This window comes from Heptranchias perlo, chromosome 2 (genome assembly GCF_035084215.1).
Source record: "Heptranchias perlo isolate sHepPer1 chromosome 2, sHepPer1.hap1, whole genome shotgun sequence".
Classification (NCBI taxonomy): Eukaryota; Metazoa; Chordata; class Chondrichthyes; order Hexanchiformes; family Hexanchidae; genus Heptranchias; species Heptranchias perlo.
This window is the reverse complement of record NC_090326.1, coordinates 72,711,110-72,732,934: the sequence shown is the minus strand read 5'-3', so window position 1 is coordinate 72,732,934 and position 21,825 is coordinate 72,711,110. Positions and strand designations below refer to the sequence as shown.

General features: G+C 41.6%; 1 protein-coding gene across 5 annotated transcripts in view; it reads right to left on the bottom strand.

Annotated features, from left to right (window-relative positions):
* The window catches only part of LOC137340352 (sodium bicarbonate cotransporter 3-like), a 220,172-nt gene that overhangs the window by 49,964 nt on the left and 148,383 nt on the right, over positions 1-21,825 (bottom strand). For 4 of the 5 annotated variants that reach the window (XM_068002800.1, XM_068002775.1, XM_068002784.1 and 1 more), the window contains 3 exons: positions 13,337-13,511; positions 10,414-10,547; positions 3,173-3,418 (listed from right to left, as the gene is read on the bottom strand). In XM_068002800.1, the coding sequence (XP_067858901.1) occupies positions 3,173-3,418; positions 10,414-10,547; positions 13,337-13,511 (555 nt within the window). The remainder of the gene's footprint in view (positions 1-3,172; positions 3,419-10,413; positions 10,548-13,336; positions 13,512-21,825) is intronic. The other variant, XM_068002786.1, reaches the window with a different exon arrangement.

The following is a 21,825-nucleotide window of genomic DNA, read 5'->3' as shown; positions in this document are numbered from 1 at the left end:
TTTTTCAGTGCTAAGCTGGACAAGTTAACTTGTTCATGGGTAATTCAAAATTAAGCATGTCAAAGAAAAATAAGAAATTTAGGCAACATTCTTTTTAAGTAACTGGATCGTGAAACAGGATCGTGAAACAGATTTCAAGCATGGGTAGTGGAACAGAAAAATGTGGCAAGTTAGTAAAAAGGACTGAATGAATTCCTGTTAGTAAAGGGGATACAGAGTACTAATTCTAATATCACAGTAAGAAACCCAATGGGAGGTTTTGGGAGGATAGTGTAGAGTAGATGGACCAAGGGTCTTCTGCCCAAAACTTTACTATGTTACCATGTAGTTACTGTGACACTACTGGTCGCAAGATCAAGTCCAGGTGAGTGGTCTGTAATGTAGCAGCAATTAAAATTGCTGGTCACTGGCAGCTTGGAAATTGATCTGGAAATCTCTGCTTCGGGATCTCAAGAGTGGGAGTGTCTCTGACCATTGTTATTCACAGTATCACACAGTGGGAAGTTTGCTTTCTGACAGCCTTTGACTAGGAAATTTCCAACTTAAAAAGGCGGGGTAGAGAAGAGAACAGGTGAGATAGAAATAGGTACAGCAAGTAAGATTATTTGACACAGTCATGCAGAGAACACTTTTCCTTTAAATAGGCTTCAGTTTAAAAAAAAGTCAAAGTACTTAAATACTGCTTTTCGAAGACATTAGCATAAAATACATTTCAGAGAACAACCCTTCAGGAATTGCATCTGCAGTGGTCAAATGATGCCCCAGATTGAAAGCAATTTACACCAAAAGCAGTCTTTCTACGTAAATACCTACCAGCTTAACATCAAAAATTGAAGTTTCAACAAAAACGTCAAGATACAGAAATCAGAAATACGCATACTTAAGTCAACATTTAATACAAATTACCCCAAGATCTCAAACAGAAATACCATCATAACTGCTTTTCAATAATAAAGGATGGGAATTCTCACTCTGAACTGTGCTTATCCCTTCCCCCAAACAAAAAGCATTCTACATAATATGATAGATTTTACAAATTTGTGCTCTGGCACATTGGGAATTCAAGTGCAAGATTTTCTGTCCGTTAATTTTGCTAGACAGAAATTTCTGGAGCTATGAGAAGTTGACTGAGGAAGGCAATGACAAGAGCAAATTTTTGCTAAGAGATGGTAAGAAACTAAGTTAGCTCGAACAGGATTTTGGCACCAAGACAGAGTGGGCCTGAATCTGTAAGCCAAAATACAGATAACAATTTTGTTGTTTTGAGAGGATTTAAGTAGAAGGAAGGAGCAAATCAAGTTGAGAGAGATCAGTGGAATGAGAAGGCACCCAAATAAAAGGGAGCTTGACCCAAACTAGAACTCGTCACTTTAGTTTACTTGAAACTACTTTTAGTTATTTGAGTTTGAGCTTTTTGTATCGATTTACTATGGAAACCTGTGTTGTGCAAAACTTGCATAATGTGGGAGTTTCTGGCAACTGTAAGTCTAAGAAGTGCCTCCAGGTGGATTTACTTGAGCTCAAAGTTACTAAGATTGAGAAACAGTTGGAGACACTCTGTGGTTGTGGTAAAAAGGAAACTGGGTTACCTTTAGCTGAGGAGAGCAAGCGTGGTAAAGCCAGATCTAGTGATTGATAATTGAGCCAGCTGTGCGGCACATATGCTCAAGTTTGCGATCCAGGTGAAATTACTAAGCACGCGGAGAGACATGAATTAATTAGGACTAATCAGCATTGATTTAATGTTTCAAGAACCTTATAGAATTGTTTGAAATAACAGAATAAATAAAGGAAAGCAGAAGATGTGGTTTATATGAACTTTCAAAGAGCATTTTATAACATACTTATCTTTGCTTATGGCAAAGATAATGGCACATGGAATGAAGGGGAATATGGTGCATGGCGTTACATGTCAGGGCCACTCTTATTTACAATATACATAACTGAATTGGGGGAACAATATCAAAATTGAATTTGATGATACCACCAAATTGCGGGTATAGAAAACTGTAACAAAGATAGGCTAGCAGGATGGGCAGGCAGGTGACAGATGCAGTTTGACAAATAAACAAAATGGAAATAATATATTTTGGAAGAATAGGGAAAGGAAATACATCTTAAATTGAGTAGAGGAACAGAGAAACCTTGGTGTGAAGACACAATAGTCATTAAAGGTGGCAGTGCAAGTAGATAAAGCCATAAAAATACAAACAAAATCCTTGGTTTCGTATCTAGAGGCACATAAACAAAAAGGTAATGCTGAACTTGTTCAAGACCTTAGTCAGACCACAATTGGAGTTCTACAGAGTTTTGGGCATCCCATTATAGATAGGATTTTAAAAAAAATCAGTATAAAAAAAAGGTACAAAATAGATTCATTAGGATGTTACTAGGGAGAAGGTGCAACAGTTATGAAGAGAGATACTTGAGAAGTTAAGGCTTTCTCGCTGGAGCTGAGAAGGTGAAATGGTGAATTAAAAGATTTTCAAGATTACAAAGGGTTATGATTATCATTGACCAGTGGAAAAAAAAATCAATGTTAAAAAAAAACACAAATTTAAGATGATCACAAAAAGAATTAAATGGAGATTAGGAAAAATTTCTTTACACAGAGGGAGGTTAGAGTGCAGAAGTCTCTGCTAAAAATTATTAGAGTCCATAAATTCTTGCAAAAGAGGAATATTAAAAATGAGCAAGGAGAGTGGAATTAGACTAGGTGGCTCATATGAAGAACAGCAGTGCAAAATTCATGAGCCAAATCGCCCATTTCTATATTGTATCATTATATGGTCACGTGCTCCTGGCATGTGAAGCTTTGCACCAACAGCACAAATTTGCAAAATCTAGCCTAATTGTATAAATTTTCAACAATTAAATTACCTGGATTGTAAAGGGTACCAGGAAGCAATTACAAGGCAGTAAATGAACCTCAGGAAGTACCAGTTAGATTAAATTGCAAGAGTGAAACTTAAAAGGTTTATAACAGCAACAGGTATCAGGGTAGACATAGTTGGCCAAGTACTTATTACACAATGTCTTCAATGAAGGATTAATTGTGATGTGATCAATGCAAGTTTAATGACTAATATTCTGCAGTTGAGTACTAGAAAGTAATTCAATCTATATTACATAAAATTAGCCAAAGAAACATTTGTCAACTGTTTCTGCTTACGAGTATTGGGTAAGTGCCTCCAGATTATCCTGCATATTAAAAGGAAATTTCTCTCCCAAGTCGAAGAGCTTTTCCAATGCTTCATAAATGAATATAATGCAAATAAGAGCAGCAAAGGCCTCTTCTGTGAAACGGGTTATATAGCAAACCAGGCTACTCGAATCAGTGGCAACCAATGTCATGCACAGGAATGTAGTCCACAATCCAATGCTGGTACGGAGTGAGAGATACGAAAGATCATATTCCCTGTTGATGGAAGGAATAGACATTTAAGTTACCTTTTCAGCAAGAAACTGTGCATAACACACAAACAGATGAAATTACAGTGGCCTATTTCATAAAAAAATTGGGAACAAAGAGCAGTTCAATGTACTGGATTTGCTGACTCCCTATGCAGCTTACTTGTCATCATCTTGGCTGTCAATGTCATATGATGACCTGCTTCTAGACCACTAAAATAGATAGAACCAGCTTTCTTTATTACTCATGATTGACGCTTTCTGATATTCAGCAGGCCAAGAAGTGAAGATCTCACACAACTCAAGTAGACAGTTCAAATTTCCATACTGCACCATGCAAACCTAATTTTTGCCAACCCCCAAATAAGGTTACTTTTGAACCCAAATGCACTAAGACGGGTGACCTAACAGAACTCTCCCTCAAACAAAACAGCCTTGGTGACTGAAGGATGCCTTGGATTATTTTTTCTAGAGACTTTCTCAATACAGGTTCAGGTGCGTGTGGGAAGGTGATGGGGGTGGTGGGGAGACAATGTTTTTAGAAAATATGAGTCATAGTCCATTTGGCTACTTTAGAAATGCCTTTTACCACGATTTGTTTGAGATTGCTACAGTCATGCTGAATAGCCTTTGATGGAGCTAGAGGGCTTCCTACCTGTCTGGTCATAACCATAAAGGATGCATCATATCATTCATTTAGCCATTCTCTGATTAGAGGCAACTGAATCTAGCACCTGGGAGTTATAATCCATACCATAAATAGCTGACAAGAATTAGAGATTTAGAATGGTCTACATAAAAAAAACAAAGTTTGATAAGACAGCTATAATATGAAAATGGTGTGCAACCACATGAGGATGAGGAACAGCATAAAAGGATGGAGTATAATCTATCTACTTAAGATAGAACTGAGAAATAATTGAGTAAAATGAAAGCCAAAGGACAGGTCTATCACTGTACCACATCAGGTAGAGCTGTTCAAAGTCCAATTGCTGCACTCACTAACTTTTTAATCCCAGAGACAGTTACCTGAATCGAGATTGGAATTGATTTCTAAATGCCATTCATAAAACACATAAGTGAATGAATTTTCAATGAGGCAGTTAACTGATTGATGCCAGTTGAATCCTAAATGTGTTCAGGTTTCAGACAGAATTGATAGATATTGAAGATACTCCAAAATCAAAGAAACAGAACAAGGGGATGGTTCACGGTGCTTCTGAATGCACCATGACACAGACATAGGCCTCAACAGCAAACAACTTTCTGGAGATCATAATAGGCCACCACCAGGTTCTTGACTCGGACATCTTTACCTTTCAATAGCCAGGCTATCAAAAAATAAACCTGCGAGATAGATCTAAATGGAGTTCTTCACTTGGTATCTGAGACAGGAGGTCCATCCTAGGTGGGAGAGAGATTAGGGAGGCACTGCTCATCTCCCAGACTGTCCAATAACCACACTGACGCCATCATGGGATCGTAATATATATTCTATCATAGTATTATCTGAATAACTGATCTTTTTCTTGGAGCTTCTGAAGGACTCCAGAAATTAATGAGAGCAGAGAAAGGTGTACAGAAATTTCTGTCTCTTCTGCTTGTTCAGTTACAAGTCCTCTTCCCTAGTCTTGGAGCAAAACTGGGAGCTGTTGGTTTTCTGCAGAAGCAAAACAGATCCACCAACTGGAAGATTCTACCACAGAATGATAACTTTTATTCATGAGAATGAACTGCTGAATAACAGAGTCAGTAAGCATGTTGTTCACCCTGGCCAAGTGTTAAGCTGAAAGAGATGCTGAATGTTATATTTAAAGATGCTACGTCAATGTCAATTCATTATAAGCCTAGCATGACAGTGAGTCACAGCCTGCTTATTGAGAGAACAGACCAAAGATGCACAGATTGATTTTGCACTGCAGCTTTAATGGGAGCCTAAGATAATCCTGCTGCTTGAAGGTCAAACCAGTTGTGTGCTAATTGGACTCCTGCTGGATCCACTGGCCTTAGTCAAAAATTTCCAAATTTGGGTACCCCAACTCCTCAGGTAAGTATCTGTGGTGTCAGGAAAAGCTGTGGTGACAGTATGACCCCTCACAGAACATTAAGGCCCTGACATTCTGCAGGGGTCCTCTTGGTCTTCCGCTGTAATTCCAGTGGAACCCTGGGAAACAGTGAAAACGTCAGGAGACCGTGGAGAATCCCCAACTTAATTTCAGGGCCTATGCATCTGTGCCCAACATCTGAGATATCATGCTGAGGGATTAACTATTTCTAACTGGAGACACCCAATGAGTATGGTCAGAATTGCTGATAAAGTTAAGTCCTGAAAAAGTAGAGAACCTGCCGGACAAATGATTGCGCTGGACCGAAGCCACTGTCTTTGGTCCCCGCTACAGACTCCATCCCTCTCCCTGGCCACTGTCTGAGACTGAACCAGACTGTTTGCAACCTTGGCGTCCTATCTGACCCAGAGATGAGTTTCTGACCACACATCCGCTCCATTACCAAGACCGTCTACTTCCACCTCCGTAACATCGCCCATCTCTGCTCCTGCCTCAGCTCATCTGCTGCTGAAATCCTCATTTATGCCTTTGTTACCTCCAGACTGGACTATTGCAATGCTTTCCTGACTGGCCTCCCATCTTCCACCCTCCATAAACTTGAGCTCATCCAAAACTCTGCTGCCTGTATCCTAACTTGCACTAAGTCCCGTTCTCGCTGACCTACATTGGCTCCCGGTCCAGGAATGCCTCGATTTAAAAATTCTCATCCTTGTTTTCAAATCCCTCCATGGCCTTGCCCCTCCCTCTTTCTCTGGCCCGACAACCTTCCGAGATCTCTGCGCTCCTCCAATTCTTACCTCGTGCGCATCCCCGATTTTAAATCACTCCACCATTGGTGGACATGCCTTCAGCTGCCTAGGCCCTAAGCTCTGGAATTCCCTCCCTAAACCTCTCGGCCTCTGTACCTCTCTCTTATCCTTTAAGATACTCCTTAAAACCTCTCTAAATATCTCACCTGTCTTAATATCTCTGACTCGCTGTGAAATTTTGTTTGATAACGGTCCTGTGAAGCGCCTTGGGACGTTTTACTACATTAAAGGCGCTATATAAATTCAAGTTGTTGTCGTCTCTCGATAAGAAGCAAACATCTAAATCAGAGAGTTGTGTCAATGATGTAGGTGAAAACTGGCTGCTGTCGGACATTTTTTTTTAAAAAACACCCTTGCGATAGAAACTACATCAAGCACATCTTCCACAAAACTGAACATTATGTGGCATGGCCAAATGGCAATGCAAAAATAAGCATTTGAGTTAATTGGCAGCCAGTCTCTTAGGTCAACTGTCTGAACAATATGAGGCACAGTAATGTGCTGCTAAACAAATGTCTGAAAAAAAAAATAAAAGTCCAAAGTCTACCCTTCTCTTTCCCCCTCCCCAAAATTTCTTGGTGCCGCAACATACGCAAAATTCACTCCTCTAATGAATGACCAGAACCTCTTGTATGACTACCACAGCCGGAAAACTATGTACCTTGACAGCCAAAACACTCTACTGCTGTCGTTCTTAAATGTTGCGAATCTGGCCTCAAAGTGGAATGCATAGCCCGTAAAGATGGGTCAGAATTTTTTTGACCCAAGGGTTCAGAGCATTGTCCTCCCATCTGTCCACAAAGAACTGAAAGAGTATTTCTTCATCTATGTCCTTACTAGGGAATGAGAAAAAAGGGTCACTGCTGAGCAGAAAAGACATGGGAAGGGAGGTTTTACAGATCTCGCTTACTTAAGTCATGATTGTTGTCATACTGGATTGGCGATGCTTGGAATCACAGAATAAGTCACACAAAGCAGTGCATCTTTCCACAATAAAACAGTAAATGGGCATCCCACCTTGTGGGATTCGTCCAGCCTCTTGGTGGCATTCCTAGAATTACCTTCATTGTCTGCTGGTGGCGCTCAAAAACCTGCAGCTGCTAGTCATGCTTATTAACTGTCACATGACTGGAAGGACTCATGAGGAACTTTTTTTCTTAGTATAAGGCGTCTCTTCAAGGATTCCCCTTCTTCTGAGAGCAATTCAATTCCTACAAAGCCCTATCCAGAATTGAAGGAGCTGAGCTGTAATTACCTGTGGGAATCCCTTGACCTTCATCACTAATAGTATCTTAGACATGTACAAAGTTTCAAGGAACATAATAGGAGCAGCAGTAGACCACATGGCCCCTCGAGCCTGCTCCGCCATTCAATCAAATCATGGCTGATCTTCAACCTCAGCTCCACTTTCCTGCCTGATCCCCATATCCCTTGATTCCCCTAGAGTCCAGAAATGTGTCGATCTCAGCCTTAAATACATTCAGTGACTCAGCATCCACAGCCCCTGGGGTAGAGCATTTCAAAGATTCACAACACTCGGTGAAGAAATTCCTCCTCATCTCAGTCTTAAATGGCCGACCCCTTATCCTGCAACTATGCCCCCCAGTTCTAGGCTCTCCAGCCATGGGAAACAACCTCTCAGCATCTACCCTGTCGAGCCCCTTCATAATCTTATAAGTTTCAATTAGATCACCTCTCATTCTTCTAAACTCGAGAGTATAGGCCCATTCTACTCAACATTGCCTCATAGGACAACCCTCATTCCAGGAGTTGTACAATGCTCCCTAATAAGCCATTTACCAAGCAGACCCCCTATTAAAGTATCAAACAGAAATTTTCTGGGTTTCCCAAGAGTGGAGGACTGGAGGCTGAGAGAGACACACATAGCTTCAGAATGTGGGTCTGAAGCCACACAAGGAAGTAAGATTTAAAACACTAATCTAGGTGAGGAGTCCTTACATCCCAGAGCATCAGAGATCTTACACTCTAAGAGAGGTGCTTTGCAGGGAGACCATGCATCATCACCTCCAAGACCCACCATGAAACAGTTGGTGTCGGCCAGGGACTCAAAAGGGGAAAGGGTTCCGATGATACCTTGGGAGCAAGAAAGATTCATCCTTATGGGATTAAAAAAGAAACCTGAATGATGAAAATATATATTAGCTGCAGCTGCTTCTCGAGAGAAAAGACAAGTTAACATTTCAGATGGAGATGCTTCATCAATCTCCCCATGAAACTGCATCCAGGATTTTCCCCATCAGTTGCTAATGGACCTGTTGCACTTTTGCAATATTTTCTCTCCTCCCCCACCCCCACCACACTTGTTGACTCTCATTTCCCTACTTTCACAAGGGCATTTATTTTACTTTGTGGTGCATCACAGTCAAGCTCAGTCTGGTCTTCAACCTAGAAGCAGGAAGGATCATTGAATACCTATCAGGTGTGAGAATCCTGGCTTTCTCCAACCTAGAGGTACTGAGGCAAATATAGTGCCCCTACCACAGCCCAACTAATATCAGCTAACTAAGCATTTTTTAGGGATCAAACCTAAAACCTTGCTGGTTTGTAAAGCTCAGCTACTCATTGAATAAACCACAAAGCTCAGGGGAGACAACTTTTTGTTTTTAATAGTATGGGCCTTTATTCTCTGGAGTTTAGAAGAATGAGAGGTGCTCTCGTTGAAACATATAAAGATTCTGAGAGGGCTTGACAGGGTAGATGCGGAGAGGTTGCTTCCCCTGGATGGAGAGTTTAGAACTAGGGGGCATAGTCTCAGGATAAGGGGTTGGTCATTTAGGACGGAGATGAGAAGCAATTTCTTCACTCGGGGTGGTAAACCTTTGGAATTATTTATCCCAGAGGGTTGTGGATGCCCAGTCGTTCAGTATATTCAAGGCTGAGATAGATAAATTGATTTTTGGACTCTAAGGGAATCAAGGGATATGGGGATCAGGCGGGAAAGTGGAGTTGAGGTCGGAGATCAGCCATGATCTTATTGAATGGCGGAGCAGGCTCGAGGGGCTGCATGGCCTACTCCTGCTCCTGCTCCTATTTCTAATGTTCTTATGATGGATGGTGATCAACACCAAGGGCTACAATTGGTCAGTGTCAACTGATGATGCTATTTTTTCTTTCTTGCCAATTAATGTGGCGACTTCTGGTGCCAATGTGGCCCCTACTGGATCCAAATGGCAAGATGATCACAGACTTGCAAAAGGGCAACACTGGTCAACCTCAATCAAAACTTTACATCTTTGCACGTGATGAGAACCAGATACAAGTTCGGCATTGTTCATATTATGACTTAATGAAAGGCAATACCAACATTTACTATGGCACTCAACTACATGCTGTATTGAAATCTGGATTTCTAAGCTATTATGAATGTTTATAGTTGAAATTTTTATTTGCCAAATGTGAGGACAGTAGTAGTACTGGACTTTGAGAGACTGGGGGGGGGGGGGGGGGAAGGAGGAGGAGGAGGAGAAGAGGAGAAGCAATAGGGGAAGGAGAAATAGGGAATGGTGGATACACCTTATATACTCAACGGTATGTGAAGGAAAGAAGTCATGCGGGTGATGGCCGTTGATTAAAAAGATAGTGCGCTTTGGCTATTTAGGCAACATTTGTTTTTAAGAGGGAGTGGAAGAGAATCACAAACCGATTTAAAGCATATATGGAGGATGAAACTGCTTATCTTCTTAAAAAAACAAATAATAGTGACAAGGCAAAGTTAACGGGTTAACATGTTACAGTTTGCTCTTGGGATTTATGAAAGAATCAACTTTTGATTTCACCCAGTGAATTCTCCAGCAAGTTATCTCACCTCCCCTTCCTCTTCCTTCCCCACTTCACGACTTAACCTATTTCTCATGCTTATCCCATATTCTACTGTTAGAGATATAAAGGGTGTAATTCAACTTTGAGGGGACAGCGATAATGGATCGGCCACCCATTATATACCCTGCCCGATTTACCTTGCCATTGACGGGCAGCCGATCCGCTACTGCCCACTTAGTGCCCCTGTAGTTGAATTTCACCCCCGTAGTTACAGAATGCAATGTGATTTATAGGAAAGTATAAAATTTCCTCTTCAGAAGGAGCAAAAAAAAAGAAAAAATTCTTACTTGCAGAATTTGAATAATATTTTTTCAAACACCAGCACAGGTCCTGTACTTCCCAAAATTGTAAGTGGCTGTCCAGCAAATAAGGAATAGACAATTCCTGTCATTGAGGCTCCAAAGAGAGATTCTATTGCACTCTATATAAGAAATAAAAAGTAAATCAAAAATTTATTTTATGCATTTTTTTTGGTTACTTATTTCCAGTTTCTCAATAAAGAGGGAGGAAGTTGTTTTAAGGACTGCTCCAATAACATTCTAATTCTGTCATGAATTGTGAGGTAATCAGAGTACCAGTTTCAAAAGAAATTACAGTGGCGTTTTCATGCTTGAAATTCTAAGGCACCAGGAAATATTTCAATATATTGAGGCTTCCATATAATCAAGATTTGCATTCCTGGCTTGGTCTTATCCTCGTGGCCCATTCTCTCCCTCTCCCATATTCTACTAGCTTGTTACCTGCATTGTCAAAAATTGGGCCAAATCTCCTGTTAGAAAATGATATGAAAGTTCCCCTCCTCCCCAACATTACCATCCAGCACAGGCACTAATGTTCTTCTCTCTGTGGCTCTGATTGCATATGGAACTTTCAGTTTGCGACCATGAGTCAGAAAAATCAGAGTTATTGGACTCTATTTTAAAAGTAAAAAACAGGTGGGTTAGGAAGGGCATTGAAAATTGCCATCATTTCAGACCCGCCTCCAATCCCGCTGATTTTCGTTTTTCACTGGGGCGGGACGACGGGTGGGCGGCCAACCCGCTCCCAGGAGGCAGGTCGGGCCTTAAAACCTTTTAAGACGACTTCAGGCCTCCATTTTTAAACTAATTCCTGATTTCAACCCCAGGGGGTCGGGATTCCCGGGCCTTCTGTTTTACGCCTCATGAAAGGAGGTGAGAAGGCCCTAGACTGCAGGTAAGTGCCTAGAAAGGCACAGCTTGTGGGCCCAGAGGAGCAGGAGTGCTTCCCCCAGGCTCAACAAACCTACCTGCATCCCCCCACCACCCCCCCACCCCTCCCCGATCACAGACCCCCAAACCTGATCATCTGACCCCAACCCTCCGACCCTCCCCCTCAACAATCCCCCAATGACCTCCGATCCCAACCCCCAATCCCATTCCCCCATAACTCGCGACCCCGTGCCCACCTATACCCCTTGCCCGCCTATGCCCCCTTCCCTCCATGCAAACAAAGACTTACCTGCAGATGTCCTCTCCCTGGCTGGTCTCCCATCCGAATGAGACCAGCCTGTCAATCAGCCAGTCAGACGGAAACAGACAAAAAAAAACGTCCTTATGTCAAAATCATAAGGACGTCCGGGAAACCCGTACTAATGGGTTTTCCGACCTCAAATTGACCCCTCTGCCCCCTTCCTGGCTCTGTTTCAAAATTAAGCCCATTGTCTTTATGTTACTGAGTTAGTGTCTTTGAATTCGTTTGTAATATACTGATGGATGCAGAAAGGGCTCTATTTCACACCAGTGCAAGCGGAAGCCACGTTTTCATTGCCTGGTTAGTAGACTGCAAAGAGGTCTGCTATTGCGCTGATATGATTTTTAATGATCAAAAATTGTCGATAATTAGTTTTTTTTCAGTCATCAATGTTAAGTTTTCCTTTTTTGGCAGGGCTTTGTACCAGCTGTTTAAATGTTACAGCCAATGCCCATCCTTGCCAGGCTGAGACCACCTGTTGCAGATGATTACTTGAAAGCACTACTTGTTATTATTGGGAACATGACTTGGTCACTCCAACAATTACTGATGAGCAGCTATATCCGCAATAAAAGGACAGCAAGCTCTGACCTATTGTCTCCCTGCGACCTGTGTTATGAAAGCAGCTTGTCGCTTTTAACCATGGTTATGTTTTAGCATGAGGCAACGAAAATCTCAAGAAATATTTTCCCAATATAGCCCTGCTCGCTCGCCTTTTTTGAGACGGGGAAGGGAAGGGAGAGCAAATCAAAGTTTTGTGTCTCCACTTAGCCATTCCTGAACTCAAGGAAATAAAAATTTCACAAAAATACGGTCATGCCACTATTGCTTAAAGTTAATATGGATATCCAATACGGACTGCAGCGGTTCAAGGTGGCGGCTCACCACCACCTTCACAAGGGCAATTAGGGATGGGCAATAAATGCCGGCCTTGCCAGCGACGCCCACATCCCATGAACGAATAAAAAAAAATCCAATTGCTTTTCCCAACAATGCATGTAAAAGTGAACTTCATGAAGCTGCTGTTCATATTAATTAATAAGCGTACTCTGTTTTTATTGCTTAAATAGCTTTTAACAACCTATATAACAATCACCTTTTATGGATTGTAAACTAATAATCAGCAAATTGCCCAACAGATTTTAATAGGTATCACCAGAAATTTCAATAAAAAACATCCACCAACCCTGATTACAAAATATACTAAATAAGCACGACAGTTGTAAATTTACACCAACTTCATGCTTTACGGTGATACGCTGTTTTACAAGGGCAGAATTGTTAAACTACTGAATACGCAATGCATTATTCTGCTACGGTCATAAAGTTTTAATTGTTAAGTAAATAAAGGCTCAGGTCATTCAGAACTTAATTGTGTTTGGTCAGGGAATTTTGCAAATTTAAACGTGCTTGTCAATTTCAGGCTTCTGCTCTGAAGGATACAGCATTTTAAGACTGTTTCATTTCTGCAGAGTGATGTACCAGTTAATATAGATTGTGTGCTGCAAAAATGGCATAAAATATCAAGAATGCTTATGTATCTTTTTCCTTTTGTCTGCAAAGCTGGTTTATATTTCCACAGATGTAATAAATGATTAACTGGTAACATGCCCTGGAGAAAGATAGCTTCCCTGATGCAATTTAGTCCTGAAGAGTAAACAGGACATAAAACAATGTATAATCACAAGAAAAAAATAAATTCAAGTCATGAATACTTACTATTTTATTTTCTGTAGCTTCCCCCAGTAACCCTCCGAATGTGATTACAGGAGACATGCAAGCACAATAAAGGAAAAGAACGGAAGCCAGGCACTGCAAACTAAATGCATCCCTGAAGTCACTCAAGTAGAATGGTAATTTTCTTTTGATGTCACGGATTAAGCCACCGAAGAGCCTGTGGGGTAATTTAGCAGTTTTCACAAAATTTCAGAACTCAGCATCTTATCTTAAATTACCGCAAAAGCCAGGCAGTGGTACAGCACGTTTACTTCCAGCATGTTGTGTCAACGATTACATAGCGTCACAGTCACAGCTCCCCTTATGGAAAGTTACTGAGGCATCTGATTTTAAGGTTAAATCTGATTAAACCCAACAATTACCCACTGAAAAATGAATTCCAAAATTAAGGTTAAACACAATAAAACCCAAATGCCAATGCTGGCATACTGTAGTTGTGGTGTGACACATTTAACCACTTTCCCATTTTGGCAGAAGGAGAATTTCATTTTCACAATGATCAGCATGGATGTTGAGTGTACCTTCAGTCATTTGCATTGTATACAGACAGAGAAACAAAGCTCCATGCTTTTGGAAAGAAGCTTAGAGAATACAGCTGATCATGTATATCAACTCCTTTTAGCATTGTATGTTGTATAGACATTTGAATGTTTATTTTTTCTTTCCAAAATTGTTTTGCAAATTAAACCCAAAGTGTTTTGATTACTAACGTTCACTTATTTTTGACTTAAAAAAGCATGAGTTCGTTTGCAGCTGAATCCACCTGATTTTTAGTCACTTGAATGTAGAAAAACAAACAAAAATCTGAAGGTTTCGAAGTTAGCTGTTTTAGCCATACTGTTGGATGAGGTAAAATACAGGAGGGCTAAGGAGGGAAAAACTGGTAAGCAATCCAACCCCTGCCTGGTGGTGTTCCCTCAGCTCAAGAACAATAATACAAAAGACCTAAGGAGGAGTCAGCTGCCAGCCTTTTCAGCTGGGGAATAATTATGGCAGAAGGAGACAAAATGGTTGAAATTAAACTTTTGAAGGGGGCACATAAAAATCTGCAGAATTTCTTTTCGGCAGAAAGTTTACTAGGGTTATTTAAAGATGTTGTTACCATTGTTTTTACCACAAATATAATAGCAGTATTGCCAACCTACTTGCAAGTTTCCTGGCTTGCAGAATTTGTTTGAAATGTTCACCTTTCATACAGAAAATCCAAACGTGTAGAAAGCTGCACTTTTCTCGCATGAACTCTGCAGTAGCATTATTGACACCAAGGTTTCGTGGAAATTTAAGTTGCACAAATATGAGTGTTTTCTGATGCGTCATTTTACAATCAGCATCAACTTTTTTCTAACTCACAAACCAAGGTGACAGGGTTCCTAGTACATATTAACAGACTGAAAAGAATAGAAGAGATGACACACAGTAAATAGTGACGTAATAGGCGATGGAAACTCAGCTATTAAAAACCAGAAGTTTGTTGGAGGGTGCAGAGAGTGAAGGAAATAAGGAGTTCCACAGATTTGGGAAAGTATGAGGAGACTTTCAACACAGCAGATGGAGTGAAGAGCTTGTAGGACTTGTAGAGCTTGAAGCTTAGACAGAACACGCAAGGAATATTTAGAAGAACACTTACCTTAATACCTTAATAATATTAAAATAGACAAGCAGCTTTTTCTTGCATCCTGTATAGGAGCGCAAGAAAGGTGTTGGAAGAACCTCCTCAGACATGGGAATAGTATTCAATCTTGAATGGACTCAGGTTTTGTAGAGTTAAAAAGCATTTGGCCTAAAAAAGGAAACTGAACTTCTTGGAAGTAACTTGGATATCCATTTGAAATCAGAGGATATAGTGAGGCCAAGAATGCTGATTGATGAAGGAATATGGGTCGAGCTGGGGGTCATTGTTGGTTAGTTCTTCAAGAGACATGATGAAACTACAAAGCATTGAAGGAAGAAAGATAGTCAGTGCCACATCGAAAGGCATGGAATAAATGTAGTAATTCAGCCATTGAGAGGGGTTTGGAGGTTGTAAGCACTAATGGTATGCAATCTGAAGGAAGTTGATTAATGTAGAGTGGAAATAGTGGATCATATTGAAGTGGTCATTGATACTAAGAAGGAACAGAATGAGTATAGAGCCCTAGGGAATCTTCAAGTTAAAAAAGGGAGAGGATGAGCCATTATCTAAAGCACAGATAGAAACATTTATAAAGCGAATGGATAGCCATGAATGTAGCTTTGGTGGAATGACTTCTGTGCCTCCCCCTCCCCCCACCCACCAAACAGGATGGGCGGGAGGGTTAAGCCCTAAATAACGGGGAACGCGCCCCCAACCTGATGCGTATCTGCCCGTTACGGCGGGTTGCAGGGCATGTGAGTGTCCTGTTTTGGAGAGGTGGGATACTTCATTATCATACTTAAATCAGGCTCCCACAGTGCCGGTGCTTGATTTAAATTTAACTTTGCCAGCTGGGTTTCCCACGGCTTGGGAAACCTGGCAGAGAAAGGGAGGCGAAGAGTAAGTGCTTTTTTCCAGCACTCCTTATGGGCCAGGAGGAGCAGAAGTCCTCCTCCCGGCCCCTCAAGCGAACCTTCGGCCTCCTTCTGCTGATCAGTGCCCCTATAACCCCTACCGCAAAGGCTTTGTGTGATGTCCACGGCAATGACAGAAGACTCATCATAGTATTCAAGAAAAGAAGAGTTTCAGAGGTATGCAAGATCACCAGTTAAACATCTATGCTAAAAACCTTACAGAAAATCATGGATTAGGCCAGAGTATCCAAGGTGATTGATAATTTAACAGTTAAGTTGCTGGTGTGCCTCCTGAAGATCATACATACTGCAGCCACAGTGCGCCAATGCAGGAGGTGGTAGATATTGAGTTCAATGGCAGGCACACTAAGCAAGCAAACTGCTTAAACCTAGATGTGGCCGAGCTTCTGAGTGCTGTTGTGGCCACATCCATCTAGTCAAGTGGTGAGTATTCCATCTCACTCCTGACTTGAGCCTTGTAGATGGTGGAGAAGCTTTGATGGAGTCAGTTGAGCCATTCATCAGAGTATCCAGCTTCTGCCTTATCAATACCATGGCTGGAAGAGTATGGTTGGTTCAGTTAAGCTTCTGCTCGAAGATGGCAGAATCGGCACTACCTTAGCTGTTGAATGTCAGGGGAGGTGGTTTGGCTTTCTCATCTTGTCAAGCCTATCCTGATCTGGTACAAGATTAAAGTCTTCACATATGATACATGAAAGGTAACCTCTCCGATAATTGTGTCTGGCTAGTATTAATACCTTAAGCAGGATGATTCTGCCCATGCCAAACAAACCTATTCCCCCTCCAGGACCTTCCCAAAAGTGTTCCATAAGAACATAAGAAATAGGAGCAGGAGTAGGCCAATCGGCCCCTCGAGCCTGCTCCGCCATTCAATAAGATCATGGCTGATCTGATCCTAACCTCAAATCTAAATTCATGTCCAATTTCCTGCCCGCTCCCCGTAACCCCTAATTCCCTTTACTTCTAGGAAACTGTCTATTTCTGTTTTAAATTTATTTAATGATGTAGCTTCCACAGCTTCCTGGGGCAGCAAATTCCATAGACCGACTACCCTCTGAGTGAAGAAGTTTCTCCTCATCTCAGTTTTGAAAGAGCAGCCACTTATTCTAAGATTATGCCCCCTAGTTCTAGTTTCACCCATCCTTGGGAACATCCTTACCGCATCCACCCGATCAAGCCCCTTCACAATCTTATATGTTTCAATAAGATCGCCTCTCATTCTTCTGAACTCCAATGAGTAGAGTCCCAATCTACTCAACCTCTCCTCATATGTCTGCCCCTCATCCCCGGGATTAACCGAGTGAACCTTCTTTGTACTGCCACGAGAGCAAGTATGTCTTTTCTTAAGTATGGACACCAACACTATATGCAGTATTCCAGGTGTGGTCTCACCAATACCTTATATAACTGCAGCAATACCTCCCTGTTTTTATATTCTATCCCCCTAGCAATAAAAGCCAACATTCCATTGGCCTTCTTGATCACCTGCATACTAACTTTTTGATTTTCTTGCACTAGGACCCCCAGATCCCTTTGTACTGCAGTACTTTCCAGTCTCTCGCCATTAAGATAATTTGCTCTGATTTTTCCTGCCAAAGTGCATAACCTCACATTTTCCAATATTGTATTGCATCTGCCAAATCTCCGCCCACTCACCCAGCCTGTCTATATCCCCTTGTAGGTTTTTAATGTCCTCCTCACTCTCTACTTTCCCTCCCATCTTTGTATCATCTGCAAACTTCGATATGTTACACTCGGTCCCCTCCTCCAAATCGTTAATATAGATTGTAAAGAGTTGGGGGCCCAGCACCGACCCCTGCGGAACACCACTGGCTACCGGTTGCCAGTCCGAGAATGAACCATTTATCCCAACTCTCTGCTTCCTGTTAGATAACCAATCCTCCACCCATGCCAGAATATTACCCCCAATCCAGTGATTCTTTATCTTGAGCAATAATCTTTTATGTGGTATCTTGTAGAATGCCTTCTGGAAGTCTAAATACACTACGTCCACTGGTTCCCCTTTATCCACCCTGTACGTTATGTCCTCAAAGAACTCAAGCAAATTTGTCAGACATGACTTCCCCTTCATAAAGCCATGCTGACTTTGTCCTATTAAATTATGTTTATGATTATGTTCCACTGTGAGGTATATTTTTTAATTTCACTCTGTTGCCACTTTTCCCCTGGTCAGTCTGCTGTAACTTTTTTTCCTCCCACCAATACTCTCAAATATCATTTGGGTGATCTACAGATGTAACATAGTGCCTCACATCACAAAGCAGCAACACTCAGGTTAGTGTTTTTGACTGTTCACATGAGGTCATGAACTGGAAGGCTGTTCCAAGAAGACAACCACAAGAAGTTAGGAAAAGACTGTGTGGATTACCATGTACTGTACTCATGCACTTTCTAGTGATTGGATGCAATGCATCATTGGCATTGGTCTGGAAGCAAGCTCTTTGCTCACCTTTGCAATAGGTGAATGATATGCAGACCCTTTTGAAGAGAAACAAAGGAAAGAGGGGGATATAAAACATCACAATTAAGCAACATTATCCACCAATCACACTACATATATCTAGTGCATGATAAAGACAATGGGGGTAACTTTCAACTTTGCCGGGGGTGAAAACTGGCAGTATCAGATCGGCTGCTTGTTGTATACCCAGTCCAATTTTCCTTTCCATTCACTTAGAAACATGGAAAAATTACAGCACAGAAGGAGGCCATTCAGCCCATTGTGTCTGTGCCGGTCAAAATAGAGCTACCCAGCCTAATCCTACTTTTCAGCTCTTGGTCCGTTGCCTTGTAGGTTATGGCTCTTCAAGTGCATATCCAAGTACTTTTTAAATGTGACGAGGGTTTCTGCCTCTACCACCCTTTCAGGCAGTGAGTTCCAGACCCCCACCAACCTCTAGGTGAAAAATATTTTTCCTCAGCTCCCCTCTAATCCTTCTACCAATTACTTCAAATCTATGCCCCCTCGTTATTGACCTCTCTAAGGGAAATAGGTCCTTCCTGTCCACTCTATCTAGGCCCCTCATAATTTTATATACCTCAATTAAATCACCCCTCAGCCTCCTCTGTTTCAAAGGAAACAATCCCAGCCTCTCCAATCTTTCCTTATGACTAAAATTCTCCAATCCTGGCAACATCCTCGTAAATCTCCTCTGTACCCTCTCTCGTGCAATCACATCTTTCCTGTAATGTGACGACCAGAACTGTACGCAGTACTCAAGCTGTGGCCTAACTAGTGTTTTATACAGTTCTAGCGTAACCTCCTTCTCTTATATTCTACGCCTTGGCTAATAAAGGAAAAGAATCCCGTATGCCTTCTTAGCCACCTTATCTATCTGTCCTGCTATCTTCAGGGATCTGTGGACATGCACTCCAAGGTCCCTCTCTTCCTCTACACCTCTCAGTATCCTCCCATTTGTTGTGTATTTCCTTGCCTTGCTTGACCTCCACAAATGCATTACCTCACACTTCTCTGGATTGAATTCCATTTGCCACTTTTCAGCCCATCTGACCAGTTCACTGATATATTCCTACAGGGTACAGCCTTCCTCCTCGTTATTAACCACACGGCCAATTTTTGTATCATCTGCAAACTTCTTAATCGTGCCCCCTATATTTAAGTCTAAATCATTAATATATAACACAAAAAGCAAGGGACCTCGTACTGAGCCTTGCGGAACCCCACCGGAAACAGCTTTCCAGTCGCAAAAACATCCGACAACCATTACCCTTTGCTTCCTGCCAGTGTGACAATTTGCCACTTTCCCTTGGATCCCATGGGCTTTTACTTTTTTGACCAGTCTGCCATGTGGGACCTTGTCAAAAGCCTTGCTAAAATCCACGTGCACTACAGCACTACCCTCATCGATCCTACTTGTTACCTCCTCAAAAAATTCAATCAAGTTACTCAGACACGGCCTTCCCTTGACAAATCCATGTTGACTGTCCTTGATTAATCCGTGCCTTTCTAAATGACGGTTTATCGTGTCCCTCAGAATTGATTCCAATAATTTGCCCACCACCGAAGTTAGACTGACTAGCCTGTAATTACTAGGTCTATCCCTTTCTCCCTTGTTAAACAACGGTACATCGTTAGCAGTCCTCCAATTCTCCGGCACCATGCCTGTAGCCAGGGAGGATCGGAAAATGATGGTCAGAGCCTCCGCTATTTCCTCCCTTGCTTCTCTTAACAGCCTGGGATACATTTCATCCGGGCCTGGTGACTTATCTACTTTCAAAGATGCTAAACCTCTTAATACTTCCTCTCTCACTATGCTTATCCCATCCAATATTTCACACTCCTCCTCCTTAACTACAATCTCTGTATCGTCCCCCTCTTTTGTGAAGACAGTTGCAAAGTATTCATTAAGAACTATACCCACATCTTCTGCCTCCACACATAGATTATCTTTTTGGTCTCTAATAGGCCCTACTCTTTCCTTAGTTATCCTCTTGCTCTTTATGTATTTATAAAACATTTTTGGCTTTTCCTTAATTTTACTTGCAAGTACTTTTTAATGTTCTCTCTTTGCTTTCCTAATTTCCTTTTTAATTTCACTCCTGCACTTTCTACACTTCTGTAGGCTTTCTCCAGTATTGAGTTCTGGGTGTCTGACACAAGCTTCCCTTTTTTTGCCTTATCTTGCCCTTATGCTCCTTGTCATCCAGGGGGCTCTAGATTTGGCAGTCCCACCCTTTTTCTTTGTGGGAACATGTTTACTCTGAACCCCTTGAATCTCTCCCACTGATCTGACATGGACTTACCATCAAGTAACTGCTTCCAGTCCACTTTTGCTAAATCACTTCTCAGCTTAGTAAAATTGGCCTTTCCCCAATTTAGAACTTTTACTCCTGTTCTATCTTTGTCCTTTTCCATCTAAATCTAACTGAATTATGATCACTACCACCAAAATACTCTCCCACTGATACTCCTTCCACCTCCCCAGCTTACACAGAAAAGAACATCGAGCAGTGTGTACAATGGGCGGCTGATCTGATACCGCCAGTTTTATGCCCCTGCCGAAGTTGAAAATGATCCCCAATGAAATTAATTTATATGGCAGTAAGGTGTATTATGTCAATCATTGTCTCCCATGACTTTCAGAAAGCCTAAGATAAGGTACCTCACAAGATTGAATCTTGTGGTATCAGTAGAAATTTGAAATGTTGGATTTGGAATTATCTCCAACCCCGTAGCCAAAAAGTTGTAGTTAACGGACATGGTTCAGCTTGGAGACATGTTACTAGTAGTGCCCCCAGGGACTGGTCCTGGGCCCACTACTCTTCACTGTCTTTATTAATGACCTGGACAGCAGTGTTAGGAGTATGGTAAGTAAGTTTGCAGACGACACCAAAATCTGTGCAAGGGTTAAGACTGAATTGGAGTGCAATCAAATCCAAAAGGATTTAGATGTGCTAGGGGGAGTGGGCCACACATTGGCAAATGATGTTTAATTTAAGATAAATGTAGTGTCATGCATGTTGGTGAGGCCAACACAGAATACACATATCATTTGTAGGGAACAATACTGAAAGAACTTGAGAGAGAAAAAGATCTTAGTGTTATTGTGCACAGATCACTAAAGGTTCATGACCAATGTAGAGAAACTATAGCTAAAGTTAACAAGGTATTGGGTTGTATTAATAGAACCATTCAGTATAAATCAAAAGGACACCATTTTGATACTATACAGGTCACTGGTCAGACTGCATCTAGAGTAGAGTACTGTGCCCAGTTTTGCACCCCCCCCCCCCAACATGGTGGGTGATATAGTGCCTTGGAAAAGGTCCGGAGGAGAGCTACAAGAATGATTCCTAGCTTAAAGAACCTCAGCTACTCAGAAAGACTCAAGGACTTTGGTCCATTTACTTTAGAGCAGCGTAGACTTAACGGTGACCTGAGA